Source organism: Ixodes scapularis, unplaced genomic scaffold (assembly GCF_016920785.2).
Source record: "Ixodes scapularis isolate PalLabHiFi unplaced genomic scaffold, ASM1692078v2 PGA_scaffold6__148_contigs__length_123643588, whole genome shotgun sequence".
In the NCBI taxonomy this organism is placed as follows: Eukaryota; Metazoa; Arthropoda; class Arachnida; order Ixodida; family Ixodidae; genus Ixodes; species Ixodes scapularis.
The window spans coordinates 78127485-78148133 of record NW_024609881.1 but is presented as its reverse complement, the minus strand read 5'-3'; the positions used below and the strand labels follow the sequence as shown (position 1 = coordinate 78148133).

General features: G+C 46.6%; 1 protein-coding gene across 2 annotated transcripts in view; it reads left to right on the top strand.

The window, feature by feature from the left end:
• The window catches only part of LOC8024169 (ubiquitin carboxyl-terminal hydrolase 7), a 49121-nt gene that overhangs the window by 7160 nt on the left and 21312 nt on the right, over nucleotides 1-20649 (top strand). For both annotated transcript variants that reach the window (XM_029979015.4, XM_042294640.1), the window contains exons 3-13: nucleotides 2848-2946; nucleotides 4546-4619; nucleotides 5362-5426; nucleotides 6183-6271; nucleotides 6480-6588; nucleotides 7291-7421; nucleotides 8462-8516; nucleotides 9411-9599; nucleotides 12146-12370; nucleotides 12877-13129; nucleotides 19011-19080. In XM_029979015.4, the coding sequence (XP_029834875.3) occupies nucleotides 2848-2946; nucleotides 4546-4619; nucleotides 5362-5426; nucleotides 6183-6271; nucleotides 6480-6588; nucleotides 7291-7421; nucleotides 8462-8516; nucleotides 9411-9599; nucleotides 12146-12370; nucleotides 12877-13129; nucleotides 19011-19080 (1359 nt within the window). The remainder of the gene's footprint in view (nucleotides 1-2847; nucleotides 2947-4545; nucleotides 4620-5361; nucleotides 5427-6182; nucleotides 6272-6479; nucleotides 6589-7290; nucleotides 7422-8461; nucleotides 8517-9410; nucleotides 9600-12145; nucleotides 12371-12876; nucleotides 13130-19010; nucleotides 19081-20649) is intronic.

The following is a 20649-nucleotide window of genomic DNA, read 5'->3' as shown; positions in this document are numbered from 1 at the left end:
TTGATTTTTTTTTTTTTTTTTTTGCATTGAAATAGTTGAGTTTTAGTAATTGCAGCGCCTTGGCCAAAATGAGGTTTGTTAGCTACGGTGGGAGATAAGCAAACATTGGTGACCGGAAACGACAGTTTCTGCCCGTTCCTGAAATTGAAAACATTTCTGGCTGGAAAGGGGTTTCAGTTTAATGACGCATTGATCAAGATTGTGAACGGGAATTTTTCGAACCTCGAAGAATGTCGCCTCCGGGAAAGAACCGAAGCTGGAGAGATATCAAGCCAAACCCGTCGAGCTTTGCGGGGATTATGTTGACACATAAAATATAACTTAGTCGGATCTATTTTGTTTTCATCGTCATTCCGGAAGCTGTTCGACATGCTGTAAATTGCTTTATTTTCGCGCCCTCAGTAACTTGCGAGTAAGTACAGTCGCCGATTGATTTTTTGGACATCGCAGAAACAAAAAAACATCAAAATAATTGAGCAGTCCGAAAAATCAGCAGATTAAAAACCTTGCCTCTTTTACGTTTAAGCGGGGTTTAAAAAGCCGTCAGTAGTGCCCTGCTTCAGGTTACGGCTCCGCTTGTGTTCGGCCACTTTCTATTAGTTTGAAAATCGCTACCTTTTTTTCCAGTGTTAAAATCGAGTAGTTTCTGCGCTTCTTGGCAATACTTCGCGGTGACAGAACAGTTGGGGTTACGAAGTCCAAGCCAGCGTAGTCCGAAAACATTATTCACCGAGACGTGGTGAGAGGTGCAAGGTCCACGGCTGCAGAACGCCAAAAGAACAAAGCAAAATGGTAACAACGATAATTGCGTGGCAGCTGTAAAAAAAAAAAAAGCCATAGCATAGCGTCACCTAGCAGTAGGGTGACCACCCGTCCTGCAACTCGCGGGACTGTCCTGCATTGAGGACTCGTGTCCTGCATCCCGCAAGAATAATCAAAATCTTCAAAATGTCCCGCATTTCATGCTGTCGTCAAATTAACTCTGCAACTCGTGGTGCTGCCGAACAACGGGGCACGGGGAAGCGCGGCGTTCGCTGGTAATCATGTGAATCGCAATGGTACACCATTTTCTATCCAAGCATTGTGGGAGGCTATTAACCGTCGTTCTTGCAGGAGAACCAAAGCGCATGCTCCTTTGTGCCTCCCCCCTTGGCGGCAAAATGTAAGAAAAATTGCTCGCCAAAAGTTTAAATATAAAATATTGTAATTATTTTCAAATCGCTGTGTCAATGATAAAGGGTTGCTGTGGATTTTTGTTTTGTGAAGACAGCCACACAAGGCAAAAAGCCTGCAACTTACAACGGTCGAAAAAGGACATAATGCTAAAAATTTGTGTAGGACTATGTTGATAAGAGTAAGCGTTGACAGGAAACAATAACCCGAAAAATAGTTATTGTTTCGTAATTCTATTGAACCCATTGAGTACTGCTGCAGATGATTTTTATGTTTTGAACTTCGACACATTAATGACATATTTGCCATGAAAATATATATGACTGGGAGTGAAAATTATTTTAGCCTAAGTTCTGCAATATAATTTGCAGGTGTATAAATAGCACAGGATATTAAATGTGTTAACAGAGCCTCGGTTCATGGTGTGTTGTCCATAACCCCCCCCCCCCTCCCCCCCCCTCCCTTCGGCGTGTCCCGCATTTCGCTAGCAGGAAGGTGGTCACCCTACCTAGCAGTTTTACTTAGTGGTGCCCAAGTAGCACTGCCAAACCAAGCCAATCCATGTGCAGCCAACATCGAATCTAAAATGGCGGCTTCTCGGTGATGACTCCCACTGACCGCTCGCAATGATTTTGTCCAAAAAATCAAGCTTTCCGACTTCAAGCTGTTTGAAACATTGGTCGTGAATATGCACTATTTCTATCGGGCAGGTCACGGTTCCTCCTTCGGGTCTAAATATCAAACAAGTCCGAATTATCGGCGTCCAAAAAATCTGTCCGCGACTGTATTGCCAAGTGTGAAATTCGGTAATATGTCCGGTGTAAAAACTTCTGCAATCTGGAGTGGTGTGCTGCGTGTTCACTACCATGAGGTGATATATTTGTGTGATAAATTTTTTGCAATAACTTTGTCGCAATGTTTATGAGAACTAGGTCCTTTCTAAAGTTAATTCATTTACAGTTCCGTAAAATCCCGAGCAAGCACCCATTCAACATTTGGAGATAATCATGTAAAATAATATGCAAAGACATGTTATTTGTGTCTTTTCCGGAGGTTCTCAAATTGGAAGGGTGGGCACTTATTAGGGAATGGGCGGATGCTTGCTATTTTACGGCAGTCCACATCACACCCAGTACAAAATAGACCAGTTGCTCATTGTGTCCGACATACCATAGTATCCTGAAAGTTAGCCGACCTAAAATCAAGTGCAAATAGGATGAAAATATGGAGCGGGCTCATTTTGATGTGTAATCAAGAAAACTTGAAAAAAATGCTATTTTTAGGTTATGTGTCCCTTAAAGCTTGTTATTGTGGTGAGAGGTGACGAAGCAAGGAAGACTGTTCTTCTCAGTCTGCAACGTTCGCTCATCCTGCCACAGCAACTAGCCGCATTTATGCCAAGGCCATCTTTGATCACAACAGTACTATTATTAGGATGGGGCTATCTTCCGGTGTTTAAGAAGATATATAGCAAATTGAGGCGATAAATAGGGGGAGGGCCATCTTTTGGGGGTGGGACATCTCGAGATATTACGGTAGTTTGCTTCAAGTACAGAATCAAGCAGTTTCTTTTTACCTAACTTCGAATGCCTTTTACATTGCTTTATCCAGCATGCTCAGTGTGCCTTTACATTTTTGTTGCAAAAACGATTGATTGACTGTCTTCGTGTGTAGGAAAATCATGGTGATGCCGCGCACGAATGCGGGCAACGACCGGACGCCAACCAAAAGTCTGGGCTTCTTCCTACAATGCAACGGCGAGTCGGAGTCCTCGTGAGTGCTGCTGCCACGATTTGCCTCGGAACAGCTCGCTCTGAAACGTGTCGCGTGCCATCTCTATCGTAATGGGCAGCAATGTGACCTCGAAATGATTAAGGGCTTGAGCTCGTCACGGGATGAAAAGAAAATGAAAACCTGGAATTGTCTCAAGTTAGATAATTATAATGAAAATCAAGTATATATCCTCAAAGTTAGTGTTTTTGTCCTACAATTTAGGTAGGTTTTGGGGATTTTGGGGAATTGTCTAGGGAATTGAAGGAGTTGTATTGAGATTTGTGGGAATTATCTCAGCTGTTGGTGAGTTTTCTGGGGGTTTAGAGAATGGTCAGGTGATCTGAGGAATTCTTTGGAATTCAGGGAGTTGCATGGGGAGATAGGGTATTGTCTAAGAATTTGGGGAGCCATATGGGAATATAGGAAGTTATTGGATGATCTGAGAAATTATAGGAAAACTTTTCTCACCCCAAAATGCGAGAGGAATGGCAGAAAATTTTGTCAGAACACAGCAAGAACTGGAAAAATTTGTGAACAAATCATGCTTCATTGCGTGCTTTCAAGGGTTGGTCTTCTGAGAATACCATACTTTAATGTATTGTTTGCTCTTCATAAGGCCCACTTCAGACGGAGAAATTTCACCCAGCAATTTGACATCGCAACACCGGCCGCCCGCGTTCAAACGCAGCAACCGAATTGCTCCAACTTGCCATCATCATCATTAAATTTGACTCTTCTTTCACTATTTAGACGCCCAACTACGCGCTAAAAACGCGTTCTTATATCTTTGAACGGCGTTGAGAATACTGATTAATTTTTTTGAAACTGTTTATTTCCGAAAACGATCCATTCCAAACCAGAACTAAGTCTTTAGCTGTCATCATCACCACCACAGGGGTGTCACTTGAAAATATTGCGTCTCTGATTGGCTGCAGCCGCTTCAACCGTCTTCGAATTGCTCCGAGTTGCTCGCTTGTTCGAGCCGGACCCGACCTCAGCAATTCGTGTCGATCTAGGGAAAGCTAGGGAACAACCCGCCAGCAACCTCAAAATTGCTGGAAAAGTTGCCCCGTCTGAAGCGGGCCTAATGAGTTTGATTATCATGCAAGCGTTATTGAAAGCCTGCCAACACGGATAGTCGTAATTTCTTTTGGGCTGCGAGAGGGCACATCTTGTAGTTACACAATAATCAAAAATAAAGTTTTTTTTTTTTTGTAGGGTTAAAGTGGCCTGAAATGTTTTAGAGAAGCCTTGGGAGAGTTGAAAAATATAGAGGTGTAATTATGACAATAACAAACATAACAGTTTTTATAACTCTTGGCCAAACAAAATGTTGGGTCGTGTACTAAATAGAATAGCAGCCTGGGTTCTTGGCTAAAAGGTCATTGTGTGAATTGTTGCCACACTTCAACTTTAGAAAATAGGGATTTTTGTTTGCCTAATCTTTAAAAGAAGGCATTGCAGTTGTTATAGTTACCACACAACAGTAAAGGTATCGGCAGAGCTATAGGATAATGTTTGCTGCTTGTGACAATCGTGAAGTCGGACTTCTGAAATAGAGCTGCACGACTCGTTGCGTGATGCCCGGATGCTTTTCAGGACGTGGTCATGCAACGCGACGGCAGAGCTTCGCATCATCAGCCAGAAGGAGGGCGTCGACAACTTCGTAAGAAGTAGGTGTATTACGTTGACTCGTTCTGCAAAACGTTTAACTGCGCGGAACTTCGAAGGGCCTCTGACGACCCTGAAAAAAGTACAGTGCAACCTACTCAACGTTGTATCTGGACTAGAAACTGATCACATTTTCTAGAGACTCTAGAAACTGATCGTTATAAGCGGTACATCTTTAAATGTGATATAGTTGTAAGTGAGTTGCAGTGTATTTAGTTCTTTCGCGCGAGGTGCTAGGACGTGGCGTCGAAACAGCACTCGCCTAATTATTCGCCGCAGACTCGCGTATTTGCCGAGAAAATCGAGACAAATTCGAAACTGCTGGGGATCCTTTAGGATGTCACAGACATTTGATAGGATGGGGGGCGTACGGCTTCTCACCCTGCGGGTTCGTAGCCACAAAAAGTGGTGGGGATTGTTTTAGAGGGGGTGTTGGTTAAGAGCGTTGTGGCAGGGTCGCCGTTGCATCCGTTTGTGGTCTCTGAGAGCGCACGCGAGCTACAAGTGTGCAAGGTGAATTAACTGTACGAATAGACTAATGAAATCTGAAGCCGCTAACGAGAAATTGTCTCGGCAGTGTTTCATCTTTCTCTTCCGATGCCGCACAGGACTTGAAGCCTATAAATCGCCGCGTCTAAAATAAGTGCAACTTGTTTGTTTGTCACGTTTCATGCGTGTTTGAGGCTCAACGTTCTGGGAACGTTGGAGAGGTGTGTGCATGACGCTCTGTGTTGTCCCTTGCAGAAATCCAGCACCTATTCTATAGCAAGGAGAACGACTGGGGATTCAGTCACTTCATGACGTGGACGGTGAGTTGACGCCATACATTTTTTAGTGTTGTTTACTTCATAATGTGTAGAGCCACTCACTCCTGCCCATTTTGCAAGGAGATTATTGCAAAATGGTACATTAGAAGTGTACGTAAGAAGTGACGAGACACAAGGGCAGTCAGTAGTATCTAACAATAGCAAATAGAAGGAAAAACAAAAACCTAAAAGAGAATAGAAAAGCAAGCAAATTTTTCTACTTGCAGGAAAGAAAAATATAATAAGGTCGAAAGCGTTACTATGTCAGTTTCTCAAACCTTAGAAATGTCAAATATGACTATGAATTAAAATATGACTATGAATTATGTTTTTAAACTTTTTCACGGAGATAACTCGGTCTAAGCACTCTAAGGCTGTGTACCAAAGTTTAGTGAATCTTGCTACAGGGTAAGGGTTTGTACCTCGGCGTTCAAAAACCTACCCGTGTCCAGCGTTTTTCCATCTGCGCTGCCACGTGACGCGACTTTCCGGAGTAACTCGGACCCATTTGGGTGAAATTTGGAACACGGCCCAAGTGTATTTATTTATTTTGGAAGGCCCGCAAATTAAGACTATGAGCAGCCCATTCTCCGTTAAAATGGGGTTGAACATTACGACACACTAATGGCGAGTAGCAATGTTTGATCGTGTTTTCAACGCGCAAATGGGCCAATGCACAATTGGAATCTTGGGTGTTCTCAGCGACGTCGAGAGTATGCGTGGGTGGACGCGGCGCGACACCTTTTCCTCTCCTCGCAGGACGTTCTCGATCCGGAGAAAGGGTTCATTCTGGACGACACCATCATCCTGGAGGTGTGGGTGTCGGCGGACGCGCCTCACGGGGTCAGGTGAGGACGCTGCCGAAACCGCCTCAGCGCCGTAATCCTAATTTACGGATCTGATGCCGTAGCTCAAGTTAAAATCCTGAAGTACTAGCTCACAATTGGGTCTTTGATGCCTGTAGTTTACGATTGCGGCAGATAGTTACCTTGTCTGACGTCGCGATTCGGTTTTACGACGCCTCTTTGTTCAACTTCTGCTCTCCTCCCGTTTCAGCTGGGACTCCAAAAAGCACACGGGCTACGTGGGCCTGAAGAACCAGGGTGCCACGTGCTACATGAACTCCCTCCTGCAGACACTCTTCTTCACGAATCAGCTCCGCAAGGTGAGCCACGAGACGTCGGCAACGTCTGGGAACTGTCGGGGAAACTCGACTGCCGGCACGTCGTCTGCTTCCCCGGAGACGGCCGCGAAGCGCCCGGGATCAGTTTCGACGCGTGTTGATTGTGGTTAGACCAGCTGTCCGGGGTTAGTCGAGGATTACCGATGTCGTGTGTACAGGATCCCAGTTGGGAGTTAACACTGAGTTAGATTTTTACGCGATCAAGCGCTGTAAAGTGGCCTTTGTTTCCAGGAGTAGATCCGCATTAGCCGGCGCATCTTCAGAATCGGTGCGACTCGTCGCGCACGAAATATACGAGTTTGTTATCCTAAGAAACGAACGGGGTGCACAGAAAAGCGAACAAAAGCGCCAACTTGCCACAGGTGCCCATTCTCTTGCGATTCACTCCCCGGTTTGACAGTTCGCGGAAACTTTGTTTGTCACTAGCTGGGACACCGTGACGACAGAAACTTCCGTCCGTCCGCTCACTTTTTGTTGCAACTTCTTGAACCAACCGTTGGGATTGCGACACCTGACTGCGTGACATGCCGGTTCCCGCGACGTCATGTGGTGCTGCTTTGGAACCACTCTCGATGCATCGCAGGCGCCGACCGAAACACGCGAGCGTGGTCATGGTAGATGCGTAGGAGGGTGGTGCACCGCGCAGTGCCTGACGGGGTGTCGCGTGGTCGTTTCGCGGCGCAGGCGGTGTACCAGATGCCGACGGAGAGCGACGACTCGTCCAAGAGCGTGGCGCTGGCGCTACAGCGGGTCTTCTACGAGCTGCAGTTCTCGGACAAGCCCGTGGGCACCAAGAAGCTCACGAAGTCCTTCGGGTGAGGGGGCTCCCCACCTCTTTCCTCTTCCACTCTTTTCGGGCTGTGGTTCTGTCGGCGACACTAACGGCGGTTTGTTGAGCGGGGTTCGTTGGGGGCAGGATGTTTTTAATTGGGCGCTTCATATTTGTACCGGTTTGTGACAATCGTCGTCGTCCCTGTACGACGGCGTTTGCACATTTGAAATTTTTAGCCCGAATGTCGAGCTGCGCGCACCCCGAGAGGTGCTGCTTTTTGTTAGGTCTTTAGGTAGTTAATAAAAGTTACATTCTCACAATGTTTTGTTTTGCTGGGGCTATTTATAGTTTCAAAACTTGACCCGCTGTGCACGTGATTCACGCAAAATGGTCGTTTGGCGTGTCAGCTGCTCTCGCTGTAGTGTGTGTCGGTGCACGGGCTTTTCCGATTCAGACCTCTCACACTTCTCGGAATTGAATGCGGAGGATGAGAGCTTGTCGGCCAACGGAGAAGCTCTGTGGAGCTCAGTTATAACGGCACTACACCCGCTTAGCATCGTCGAAGGTAGCAACGAGCGATTAAGACGAGACGGTTCGCCACGGGAAGAACAAGGAGGGTAGCGACGGAGAGGAAACGCTTTTGTCGACTCGCGACAGAAGGCGTCATGAAAACTTGCATACTCTGAACGACGTCGCACCATATTCCAGTGACTGCCACACGCAATTTGCCGGTTGGGAAAGAAAAAAAAAAGGGTATTTTCCTTTGTGATTGTGCTGGGCGGAATCGCAGCATTTTAGGAGGTGGTGGCACGCTTTCCATCGCTTGCGCATAGAATAAACAATATAAAAAATATGTGCTGCAAATTCTTCCAACATTAAAGTCGTTGTAGTGCCCCTTTAACGTCGGAACGAAATAAGTAAATGAAATAAGAAAGTTTCAATTCGGCAACCTTGCCCGCCGGTCCCAACGAGCGCTCGATTTTGGAATTTCCGATCTTGTTCCACGGAAGCTTGTTTGTTGTTGCGATCCTCGTAAGCTCACTGTAGGGGTTTTTGACAGTGGGACTTGTTTTTGCTTTCCAGCTGGGAGACGCTCGACTCTTTTATGCAGCACGACGTCCAGGAGCTGTGTAGAGTGGTGAGGGCGGCCATTCCATCTCCGTCATCGTGTTCTCTATGACTCGCTTGTGCCACATGTGTTCCGACCTGCAAAACAGGTGGCGTCGTCTGAACAAAATAATAATAAAAAAAGATGCAAAATATGCTTTAAAAAAAAAAAAAAGATGCCCCACATAGTTGCTTTTTTCCCCCCCCCCCCCCTTTTTAATGGTCTTTTTATTTTCTTGATTTTTTACGTCCCGTACGAGGTCTATTAAACATGAATTTTTGCGTTTGCACTTTACAAGAGATGTATATGACTTTTTACGCAACTTCTTAGCGACTTAAAACTTTGAGACCCCTCACTTTTTATTTATTTATTTCAATACTGTCGGGGCCGACGGCAGTACAGTGGCGAGTGGGGTGGAAATAAAATAAAGTACAATCAAAGAAGCAATTATAAGGGAAAAAAGTAGATATGGTTACAGCACAGAACAATAGATTAGTAAGAGCAGTTCTGAGCAGATGATTGGTCTGAATTTTGGCAATGGAGGTGGGAAGGCGGTTTCAATCTAATCATGTTTCGGGAGTGAATGAGTGATGGAATGCGTTGAAAAGCATTATATGCAGGTATGCCTACTTTATAAGAATGAACAAGACAGGGTGAAACATAGAAAGGTCTTGCGAAAAGTCGTTGACTGCGTGATGGGTTATAATGGAATATTTTATGACTGAAGCAAGCTACCACCCTGCGACGCAAGGCAAGGCTTGGCAGTCATAGATTAGATTTCATGGTAGGGACACTTGCAGTGCGATTATAGTTGTTAAGAACAAGACGGAGCTGAAGGATCTTGCACAGCAGCCTCTAGGAGGTTAACCACGTTCAAATGACTCGCTTGTTGTGGGGTTGTGGTGACTCTGCATTCTTGACCAGCTGCTGGACAACATGGAGAGCAAGATGAAGGGCACCTGCGTGGAGGGCACCATCCCACGGCTCTTTGAGGGCAAGATGATCTCGTTCATCAAGTGCAAGCACGTGGAGTACACCTCCAGGCGCATGGAGCCCTTCTACGACATCCAGCTCAATGTCAAGGGCAAGAAGAACATCCACGAGTCCTTCCAGGTGAGGCGTTTGCCACCATCTTTAACTAAAATGGGATCTATGAGAGACTTTCAGGTTTTAAATATTGCCTGGGAAGGGTCAACCTCTGAACTGTTCGCCCAGGTTTATTTCGTCTTTCAGGGTGACCTGAACCCAAATAGGAAAGATGACATTTCAAGTTTCAGTCCTATAGTTCAATGCTACAACATACTTAAGATCAAGAAGAAAAAAATAAAGACTTTATTAGAAAATGTAACAAAGAACAATAATAATCGCAATCCAGAAAATGTATGACATAATGTTAAGTAGGATACAGGTAGTGCGAGTTAGGGCCAAAATCAATTGTCGAAAATGCAATTCTAGAAAAAAATATTAGCACCCAAAAAGATCAAAATATTATCCACTAACTTTTATGTTTTAAAATATTCAGCTTTTATCACGAAGGAGTCAGCTTGTTCAGATTTTGAGTATCTTAACTCGTTCCTCGGAAAATTTCAGTTCAGGACGCCACTGAATGAAGTCTTCACGCTTTCAAAACGTCAAATGACACATTTCCTCAACCACATTTTCTGTCTAAAAGTGAAACAAAAATAAATTTTTTTTAAGTGAGTTTTAGGCATGCAAAATTTATCTGGAGCATTGTTAGCACCTTCCTCTTTGAGACTTTGTTGTTCCCCTGGCAATACGTAGCTACCGGCTTGAGTCGTTTGTAGGCTATCTAACTTTGGTAATGGGCATTCCTTGACAGATAAGCTGCCGAGAACTAAGAGACAAATGGTTCTCCGGAAGGGTGCCAAAGCAGCAATATGATCTGAAGTGGAAGATTTTGCCAAAGGGCATCACTGGAGAGAGCACAATATCACGTCCCAGGGCAGGACCAGTCGTGAGCCCTGTTTCGGATCTCGGCCAATGAAATTGCTCATACCGAGTTTTTCTAAAATATTTTTTGTTTGGATGATACTTTTAAACTTGAAAAGCTTGTACAGGCCAAGTCTAGGGTAAAGGAGGCTTCCAATGAGGGCAAGATATTCTGGCTATGTACGGAGCAGCCCCAAAATAAGTAAACATAAATACTTGCTCCCTGCTGACTATGGCGCAAGAAAACAATTTTTTGCTAGATAAATCCTGCATGTAACTAAATGAAATTTTTTGAGGCCTTTGGTGTGTGTGTGTGTGGGGGGGGGGGGGGGAGAGGAGGAGGGGAGGGGGAAGTTGGTAAACATGAGCCCATCATTTTTGATAAAAAGTTGTTTTTTTCCTGAGAATTTAGAATTCTGAGCTCATGTTTCTTTTGAACTGAAAGGAAAAGTACCGATTTTAGAATATCTTGCTCTGGCTGGGAACTGTTTGTTTATTGAAACCCTCCCCTCTTAAACTGGAACTTGGCTTTGCGCAACATTTTTTTCACCGCTAATCACTGTCTTTGGCATTCATTCGAAAGAGGCCACCACCGAAAAACACCGATACTTGAAAAAACAACCCCCGATTTCTCTTACAAATGAACTCTGGAAAATACATGCGGTACATACGAGGGCCCGTTAAAAATATTTCTAATGCGTAATCTGGTATGTTTTGCGGAGAAAAAACTACCGATCAAGAGTTACGCGTTTGGGGCTGCCCTCGCTCTCTTCGGTGGTCGCATTCCGTGACAGCGTAGTGCACGAAATGTTTCCGAAGTGGCAGGAAAATTGAGGTGTGCACATTCATTAACAGAAGTGACAGAATCCGGGAAATGCAAGTTTTACGACCACTCGGACACCGAAAATCTGACGACTTAAAGAAAGCTAAGTGAATAACCGCTAAGAGTCAGCCTCCACGACCCCCTGACGACGTCAAAGTGTGCCAGGCAGGTCCTCCCGTTTTGGCTTGACGTTCCGGCTTGTGTGTTGTTCATATGCCACGCAAAGTAGTTGTCACAAGATCTGGTTGTCGGGGGGAAGGGGTGGTGCTTTTAGTGTTCGAAATTTGCACGTCTGAGTGAGATAACGTGTGTGTACTCTAAAATGCACCCACATATATCTTAACTGTCCACGTAAAGGGAAAAATTAGTAATACTCTGCAAGGTGTCTGAATTCCTTTTGGTAGCGTGAGCTACACTGGCCGAGGTTGGGCAGTTTCGCGTGGCTCGCATAATGAGCCGTGCTCCATGCTGCGCATGCGCGAGGAGCAGTGACGTCACACGGTGCACAGCTGGCGCGCCGGAGCCGCCGCCGCGCCCGCCTCGCCGGTTTGCGCATTCCAGAAGAGTAACGTCATAGCTGCGGCAGACACATTGGTGCCGCCGTGTGCCCAGCTGTGCGCCTCCATTGCGCAGTAGCCAAGTCTGACGCTGCACCGGAGCCGCTTGATAACGCCTCTCATTTTGTGCACATAAGCTCTCGCTACGTATATCCTGGCATAGTCTAACTAAGCCACCGCAATTGTTTTATGGTACTTGACGCGAAAACGAGTAAAGTCAAAAATGAGCAGAGTGCACAGCAGAAGAACATGGCCGTGTCTTCTGCGTCGTCCCCGCGTGCGTTTCTTCACTTTGGTGACCCCTTTCGCTGAGCTACGCCCTCGTGCAGGACTACTGCGCCACGGAGAGCCTGGACGGGGAGAACAAGTACGACGCAGGGGAGTACGGGCTGCAGGAGGCGGAGAAAGGCATCATTTTCGCCTGCCTGCCCCCCGTGGTGCACCTGCACCTGCTGCGCTTCCAGTACGACCCCCTCACGGACAACAACGTCAAGCTCAACGACCGCTTTGAGTTTCCCGAGAAGCTCAACCTCTCAGACTTTCTCCACGAGAAGGTGAGATGGTGTAGCAGTTGCACTTCCACTAGAGGGTCAGAGGGTGTAGCAGTGACACCTCCACGAGAGGGTGTAGTTGGTACACCTGCACAAGGTGAAAGGCTATAGTAGTTACACCTGCACGAGATGGTGAAAGGGTGTAACATTTACACCTCTGCAAGAAGGTCAAAGGGTGTAATAATGACACCTTTGCAAGAAGTGAAAGGTAAAGGGTGTAATGGCGTAATAGCTATGAACTTGATGTCGGCGACCTGCTGTGCGGTACAACAGCCGATGAGATGCCGCGATTCCTTTTTACGGTACAAGGACTGGTTGGCTATGGTTTTACGATATGGTGGCCAGATGGCTATAGATGGGGTGCCGTAACTTAGTTTTACAGCACACTGGCCCTGTAGTTTTGCGATACAACGGCCGACGAGACGCGACATTTCCGTTTTGCGGGAGAGACGTCGTCGCAGCGGTTTTCCAACGCGTTGCCGACCGAGGCGCCCTCTATGTTCCCCCAGGGCCCGAGCCCGGCGACGTACACCCTGCACGCGGTGCTGGTGCACTCCGGGGACAACCACGGGGGCCACTACGTGGTGTTCATCAACCCCCGGGGGGACGGACGCTGGTGCAAGTTCGACGACGACGTGGTCTCGCGTTGCACCAAGCAGGAGGCCATCGACCACAACTTCGGGGGCACGGAGGACGACGTGGCCGTCAGCCGCCACTGCACCAATGCCTACATGCTGGTGTACATCAGGGACAGCGCCATCAGTGAGTGCTCGGCCCTCGTTTCCACTCTCAAGGGGGTGCCCGGACGGTGGGAACCCTCCTTGGGCCTCGCTCGCTCGTGTCGGTTGTGCCGTTGTACGAGGCTGCGGGAGAGAGTGTCCACAGCAGAGCGCAGGGGTCGGTTTGATGTCAAAATCTCACTGGCGCAGCGTAATGGTAATCTGATGTTTTGGGCAGTGGAGAGGGGGATGTGGATGATCGTGACGCAAGAAGGGTAAATGATAGAAACTGAACGCGTGCAAACCAACTTTAAAGCTTTGAGACAGAGAATGATTGGTCCTACTCACTCGACACGCATGGCTTGGCCTTGTAAAATCATCAACGAAAAAAGAAAAAAAAATTTCCATTGTTAGGCTTCACAGACAATGGGCTCAAATCTCTTTTTGAGGATCGCTGGCTTAATGCCACGCAAGAGGTGGGGGGGGGGGGGGAGGGGGGAGGGGGGGGAGGGGAGGGTGTAAACAGTGCACTATCACTCTCCTCCCTCCCCCTCTGCTGTGTAGGAATGCAGGCTGCAAAGTAGGATATCCACCGTGTAATAGTGGGATAATCGGGTAGGTGCAGAGGTAATTTCATGGTCATGTTGTACGCGCGACGGCATTACAGATATTTTTCCTGGAGGGCACATTGCATAATGCCACGAAAGAAGGAGAAGGAGGATGCGGAACGGGAGTTCTTTACGCATCCACAACTCCTTTGCCACGTGTCGCGTTGCACATCAATTCAATAGAGAGATTGCTGCCCATGAAAATTCTCGCCAAGTGACGTCGCAGCTTCGTTGCGTTTAGCACAATGTCTAAACCAAGCGTTTTTTTTTTTTTTTTAGTTTGAATTAGTTTTTTTTTTTTTAATGCTTGGGCTATGAGGCTCCTTCGCAGATTTGCATTTGAGTGTGCTGTACTGCATTGCAATTGCTACTTTTGACAGATGTAACACATGGGTGCCACCTGCCATGTACTGTAAAGTTTTGAGAGAATGGCCACCTGAAATGAAGAGATAAACTAAAAAATATGGGGTGGGCCATGTTTAAAAATGCAACTGCAAAATTTAAAAAAAAAAAATATGTGACAGGGGGGGCTGACATTACAAACTACGGACAGGGCAAATTCGTGTTCTACGGTGCGATAAGTATCTGGTGTGGCAAACATGAGAGAAACCGCGGCGAGCGCGTTTGTCACGTGTACACTCATGGGTAAGGCGTAGATGTGATCTCGAAAATACCGCGAAAACCGCCATCTGGTTCAGGACCAGAAGCGTTCAAGTGCCATTTTTGCGCCAGTTCTAGGGTTACCTGACAGGTAGCGCCAGCAAGTTCCCCCGTGGTAAACTGTCACGAGCGATTGCAGCACATGCTCAAGCGTACCGTATTTACACGAATGTAGGTCAACCCTTTTTTAATTTTTTTGAAAATCTGAAGGGGGGGGGGGGGGGGGGTCGACTTATAATTGAACCAAAGCATTCCACTACCGGCAAAAACGAAACAATCGCAGTGATGTGATTGCTGCGCCAATTGCGCCAAACTGCGCCAAGGGGCTAACCCTGCTACATCCTGCTACATTTGGCGAAAATATGGGTAATTTGCGCCAAGCCTGCGCCAAAGGACAAATTTCGGCCACCTTTCAAAAACGAAACTGAAGTGAGAACCGTAATTGAGCATGCTCGAGCTAGGTGGCGCAAGCGGCCGCCCGACACAAAGTACCCTGCATCAATCGTCCATCCGGCCTTGCATGGTTTTTTCCGCCGTCTCGCGTTTCGCGCTCTTGTCGTTTGGGGAATTTCGTCTCATTTCTTTTCAATGATATTTTTAATGATAGACGGGGGCGTGTGTGACGCACCGACGCTAGTGTGCCGGGTGCCAGCCATGCCGTCATGCTATGAAACAAAACCACGTTTTTGCGCAGCGGCAGTTACTTTGTGAGCTGAAGCGCTCACGCGCTTCAGCTCACAAAGCATTGTGGTTGCGCGACGTCGGGTTTTGCCGTCCCCACGTTGCTGCAGATGTGGCGCTTTCTAAATTAGTTCATCGACATTCCTGCCCTTGTTTAAATCATATGCTACTACAAAATATTTTCTTTAAAGGCCGACGACCAGACTCGAGATTCTGCAAGGCAGAAGACCCGCCTCTCCACGCTTTCGGGCGAGGGAAGCGAAGGATGGAAAGAGGGGGCCAAGAGGGGCGGGCGTGGGTGGAAAGGGTAGGAGGGAGAGGGGGGAAGCGGGCGAAAAGGGGAAAGCGCGAACTGGTCGTCGCTCTTTAACTCAGACTGCTGTGTCGAAGTATGGATAACCTAAGTTTCTCTCGGCTTTTTCTTTTTTTTTTTTTTTTTTGAGAGGGACTTTGGAACGTGGAAAATCTGTTGTGAAAGGAAGATGGTGAAGAGAAGTGAGCTAAAGCAAAGAAGGCGATGTCTGCACGCTGAACCCGCAAATCGCGCTTGTTTGTCTCGAGTTCAGTCGTTGCACAAAGCGCTCCAAGAACGTTTTGAGGCTGGCTCGCCGTGTCATGCATCGATGCGCTCAAATTTTTTTTTCTGCGTGTTCAGTTTGTACCTTGCCTGCCGGCCTGGCAAGCACGCGCCGCTGGATTGTTTTCTGTCGTATGCTGGACAATTACTTTTTGCATACCATTTTGGGAACCAGTTGGCGACGGAGCGGAGTGGCATTGTTTCGGTTTAGATTGAACAGCCGTTGTCTCTGCTCGCGTGACGAAGCACGTACAACTGCAAGCCTACTGATTGCAGGACAGAAGCCCCAGCCGGGACGCTTGCAATCTATTGTTTTACATTTGCTTACTTTTTACGAAAATCTGGCACGGCGAGAACCAATAAAACAAAAACAAGTTTTTTTTTTTTTTTTTAATTGCTTGTCAACGTTTACAGCACTGTACACTTGAGGGATGTCTCAGCAGTAAAACACAAGCAGCGAGTTCCGTCACAACACAACACAAAGTGCCCTCCGCTTGTCCAGCACTGAAAACAAATATTATTTTTTTTATATATTTTTCTAAGAATATCTGCTCCATAAGCCAATTTTGCTGCTCCAAGACAGCGTCTTGGCTGCTCCAAAAGCCAATTTTGCTGCTCCAAAACACTGTTTGGGCTGCTCCAAAAGGTGCTCCAAAATGGCTTAGGCCAATCACATCACTGCAATCGCGATATCATGAACTGCTCAACTTGTTACAAGTTCAGCCGGCTGTGCATTGCACTATTCATTGTGCTCATTTTACAAATTAATTATTTTTTTATTTGCGCGAACGAGTATTATTGATAGCGATTCGCAAATTAACCCGAATATACGGCGGTGAGCAGCGCACGGCGCGCCCTACTCCCGGGGGGTGGCGGCACTTCTTGTAAGAGCCACTCCGGAGGCCGCTGGAACAGCCTCATGGCTCATTCACCCCACGGCTTCTCTTCGCAGTTTTCCGCACAATTCACGGTAGCACATCGTTTGATTGAGTGACAAGATCATGCTGGAGCGCTAACTACATTGTTCTTTTTTTTTTGTATTGACACGCGTGATCCGGGCAGTTTAGGTTTTCGGTAGGGGTGTGCGAATACTCGAATATACGAATTCGAATTGAATAGAAAGATCCCGAAAAATTCTATTCGCAAATCGAATTCCTAGTATTCGGTTACTCGAATATTCAATATATTCTGCCAAAGACACGCGGTCCGCGCGGAGCAAACAAAAAAGCCATTTTTTCTCCCGATGTAAGTGCCGTGATGTTAGACAGACCATGCCAGAAACATCTCTTGGTCCTACCATTCCACAAAAATCTAATGCACACGTTGGGAAAAAGAAAAGTAATGAATGCCACAAACTTTATAGCACGCAGATTTCCTCACAATCATGACAGAATCTACCCTTGAATCACAACCGAAACATCCCGTTTGCGCCGCTTCCAGAGAGGAATTGTTGGGAGGCCGGAATTCCGCGCCAGGGCTAATTCTTTTCACGAGTAAAGCCCCTCGTTTCAAATTAAAGCGCCGATGTAGAACACACTTGCCGCACTCTCAGAAATCGGCGACTGGACGATCACAGAAAGAAAACCACGTTACCACGCCGATGAAACCAGCCGAGTGATCGTTTTTGGAACCGTAAATTCTGATTCGGAACGAAACGGAACGTAAAAATAGTGTGCCTAGATTTGAGAGGGTTTCCAACAGTTCGATAGCTGCGTTTGAATTACAAACTGCGAGAAGGTGACGAAAAGACGAAAGCGTCGATTGGGATCGGGCAGGTAGGGCAGGCATCGTTGCTGTTCTGTTTGCTCGCCTTCTTTCCACGCGACAACACATGTGCACTCACCATCAATCTGCACTGGAGCAGTCTGCGTGATTTCAGTTTCGGTTGCTCCCTCTTTTAAATCGAGGCTCTCTAAAACAGGATAGATAGACGGAAAAATGGATGCATAGCGGCAGTTGGACGGTAACTTGCTTCACCTTAACCATGTTTGTTTTTTTTCTTAGTTCAGATTATACTGTTTAAGCCTGTTTACTCAGATTTAACACCTACCTGTTAATTTATGTAAAATCAAATCCCGGGTGCCCTTTTTTTTTTAAAATGGAGACCAACTATTGCAAAATGCCCCTTTTCTGAGATATATAAATATGTTTAAAAACGTTGTGGCGTTAGGTTATGCTTTTAAAGAGAAAAAAAAGGCACGCGTGGCTGTAACTTTGGCTTTCTGTGACGTTTAGGGTAGATAGATTATGTTTGCACCATAAAATGGGATCTTTGGTGCCCAACGTCCAATAGCAACTGCTTTTTTTTTTTTCTCACCAGAACTTTTTTAGATTTTGGCTCTTGTTTTGTACAAGACGCATATTCTGCAACAAGCGCATACTCTGCACATACAATAATCTCATTCGCATCACACTTTGAAAAATTCCTACAAATAAAATCACTACTAGATATTCAATTCAATATTCGGCTTTTTTTTCTCGATTCGATATTCGATTCGAAAACTACTATTCGGTATTCGCACACCCCTAATTTTCGGTGCTCGTTTATGGCCATTCTTCACTCAGAAGCAACCAACAACTGCGCTGTTGGACGCAAGTTCGACCCGTCAGAGCGGGTGATGCTCCAGTGGAGTCTGCAACGGCGCGGGATCTTAAACTGTGACAGCAAACGAAGAGGCTTCCGTAGGTTTTGGTTCCGGAGTTGGAATTCAGGCTTGCAACGTACGCCGCAAAAGTGTGCAATCAGTCCCTACCCGTGACGTGCAACGCGATCGCCAAGCAAGCAGGTAGAAAAGAGGCCTTAAAAGTGGAGGTGCTGCAATGGGGAATCCCTACCTTTAGGTTAGGGTCTACACGTGATGATATGTATGAAATAAACTTTTTCCAATTGGCCTTTCTTCCGTTCCTCCCAAAATGTCGATACATTCATAGCTGTCGGGAGGCGCGGCTTTTTACTACATTTCGAGCAAGCGTGCCATGTCCTGTGGGCTTAGCTTTCTGTCAAATGAGGGTTCGCACAAGCTTTGGCTTCTTTTTTTCTTAAGAAACACTCAGAGTGCCTCTTATAGTTTCCCTGGGGACCAGGAGATGCTGAAAGACCTGAACTTTCCCCTCAAACTGAAAACTGATAAGAAAATGTTGTAATTTCACTCTGGAACTAACTATTAAGTGATGTTTCAATTGCGTTTTTGTTCCACCCAGAAATATCACTCTTTTTCGTTTTTTGGTATTGTTTTTGTTTTCTTCCCGACACCCTGGCTGCAACAATAAGCACCACAGCCTCCACCCCGTAGTAAAATTGCAGTATGTACATCGGGCGTCAGCTGGGGATGGGTGACGTGGGAGGTGTGGCTGGACCATCTGTTTGCTAACGTCGTCTGCTTGTGTCGCCCCACCAGACGAGGTCCTGCAGTCGGTGACGGAAAACGACATCCCCGAGCAGCTGGTCGAGAGGCTTCAGGAGGAAAAGTGAGTCTGGCCAGATGCTGTTTACGATCAATCAATAAACATTTACTTTCCGACAGCTTGGAGGCCTTCAGGGTAAAACACTCAAACATATATGCGTAACGTGTCCCCAGTGCTTTTTTTTTTTTTCTACGCAAGAGTGAGTGATGCGTTGCCAAATGCTCTATCTTTGCCCAAAAGAGGTGATAGCGGTGTGGACCAGATGCTAAATTTTGGGGCCTGCTGTTCTTTGATTTTTGTTCAATAATTTATTTATTTATGTGAAGATACTGTCAGGGCCCTCTCTTGAGTGCCATTACAGGGAGGGTGTAAGGGACAAACATACATGCGACAGTGCAGGGAACAGTTCACAATGAACGTGCATTAATGTGCAGTGAAAGTTTGTGACTTTATTAGGTGAAGAGCTGAGTGACGGATTTTTTCGAAGTGTGAAGCAGTTTACGTTCACAATTTTGTGGCAGCAAGTTCTGGCCCTCGATCGTTCTTGCAAGAACTGTTTCTTCGAAGGTGTCCGTTCAACTGGTATTGAAACTTTGAAGTTTTGGAATGGTTCAATCTGCCTGACTTTTTCATACTTGCGGGGTGAATGTATATGTTTGGGCTCGAGTAAAGCTTGCCGCTAATAATATAAAAAAAGATAATAATAATTTAAGCATGCAATTCCTCGCCTTGTCTGCAATGGTTGTAGATTGCTCGGAAGTTTTAGGCAATTTTCGGAAAGTTTCAACGGGGAAACGGGGCGCGTTCCTCCATGTACTTGCGGGCTCTGCCGGCTTCCATCCTTCGATCGAAAATTTACGCTCGTCCCCCGTGCCAAAGGGACAAGCGTAATCAAGGTTGGCCGTCCAGCCTCCTTGGACGCCCAGAACCTTTCCGCTGCGCCTGCCACGCTATCTCCCCAAGCGTCTCCGGCCCGTACGTACAGAAGTGACGGAAACGGTGGGACATTGGACGCGCCCCGCGGTGGAAAGCGATTTTGTGGCCTCCGATGCTCTCTGCACGCGAAGCTCTCCTCCGGCCCTTCCAAACGCTCGTTTGCGCAGCGGAAGCAGCGTATAGCGTGGCTTCTCCCGAGCTCCGCTAGACAGTGACGATACAAGGCAGTTTGTGATGCCTCCAATACCAGCATCACGAACGATGTCTGGGAGCTATAGCGGACGATCGCGGTGCTACGTTTCAAGCCCTGGACACGAATGCCTTGGGAGGGTGCAGCCAGTTCCATTGCGAGCAGGCAGATAGCACCTCTAAAACTTGCCACGCTAAAATTTTGTCGATGGTTCGAGGCTTTTGGCGTATTTACTCCTGTTGAAACAAAAATATTTAGATGATGGCCTTCGATTGAGTAGATAATGGCACGTCTTGCCAAGGTGTGACGAGGGAGCCTTTAGACGTCACGCCATAGTTCTTACGGCCACCACTCTCGGCTGTGAGTCGCAGATTAGTCCCGATTTTTGCTTGGCTATTATGCGGTGGAATCGCATATTTCAAAAGGATTAAACACGTTTTCTACTTTGGCAAGATAAACGACGTAAGAATGAGAAGTCGCAAATCCTTTCGACGTGATCTGTTGCC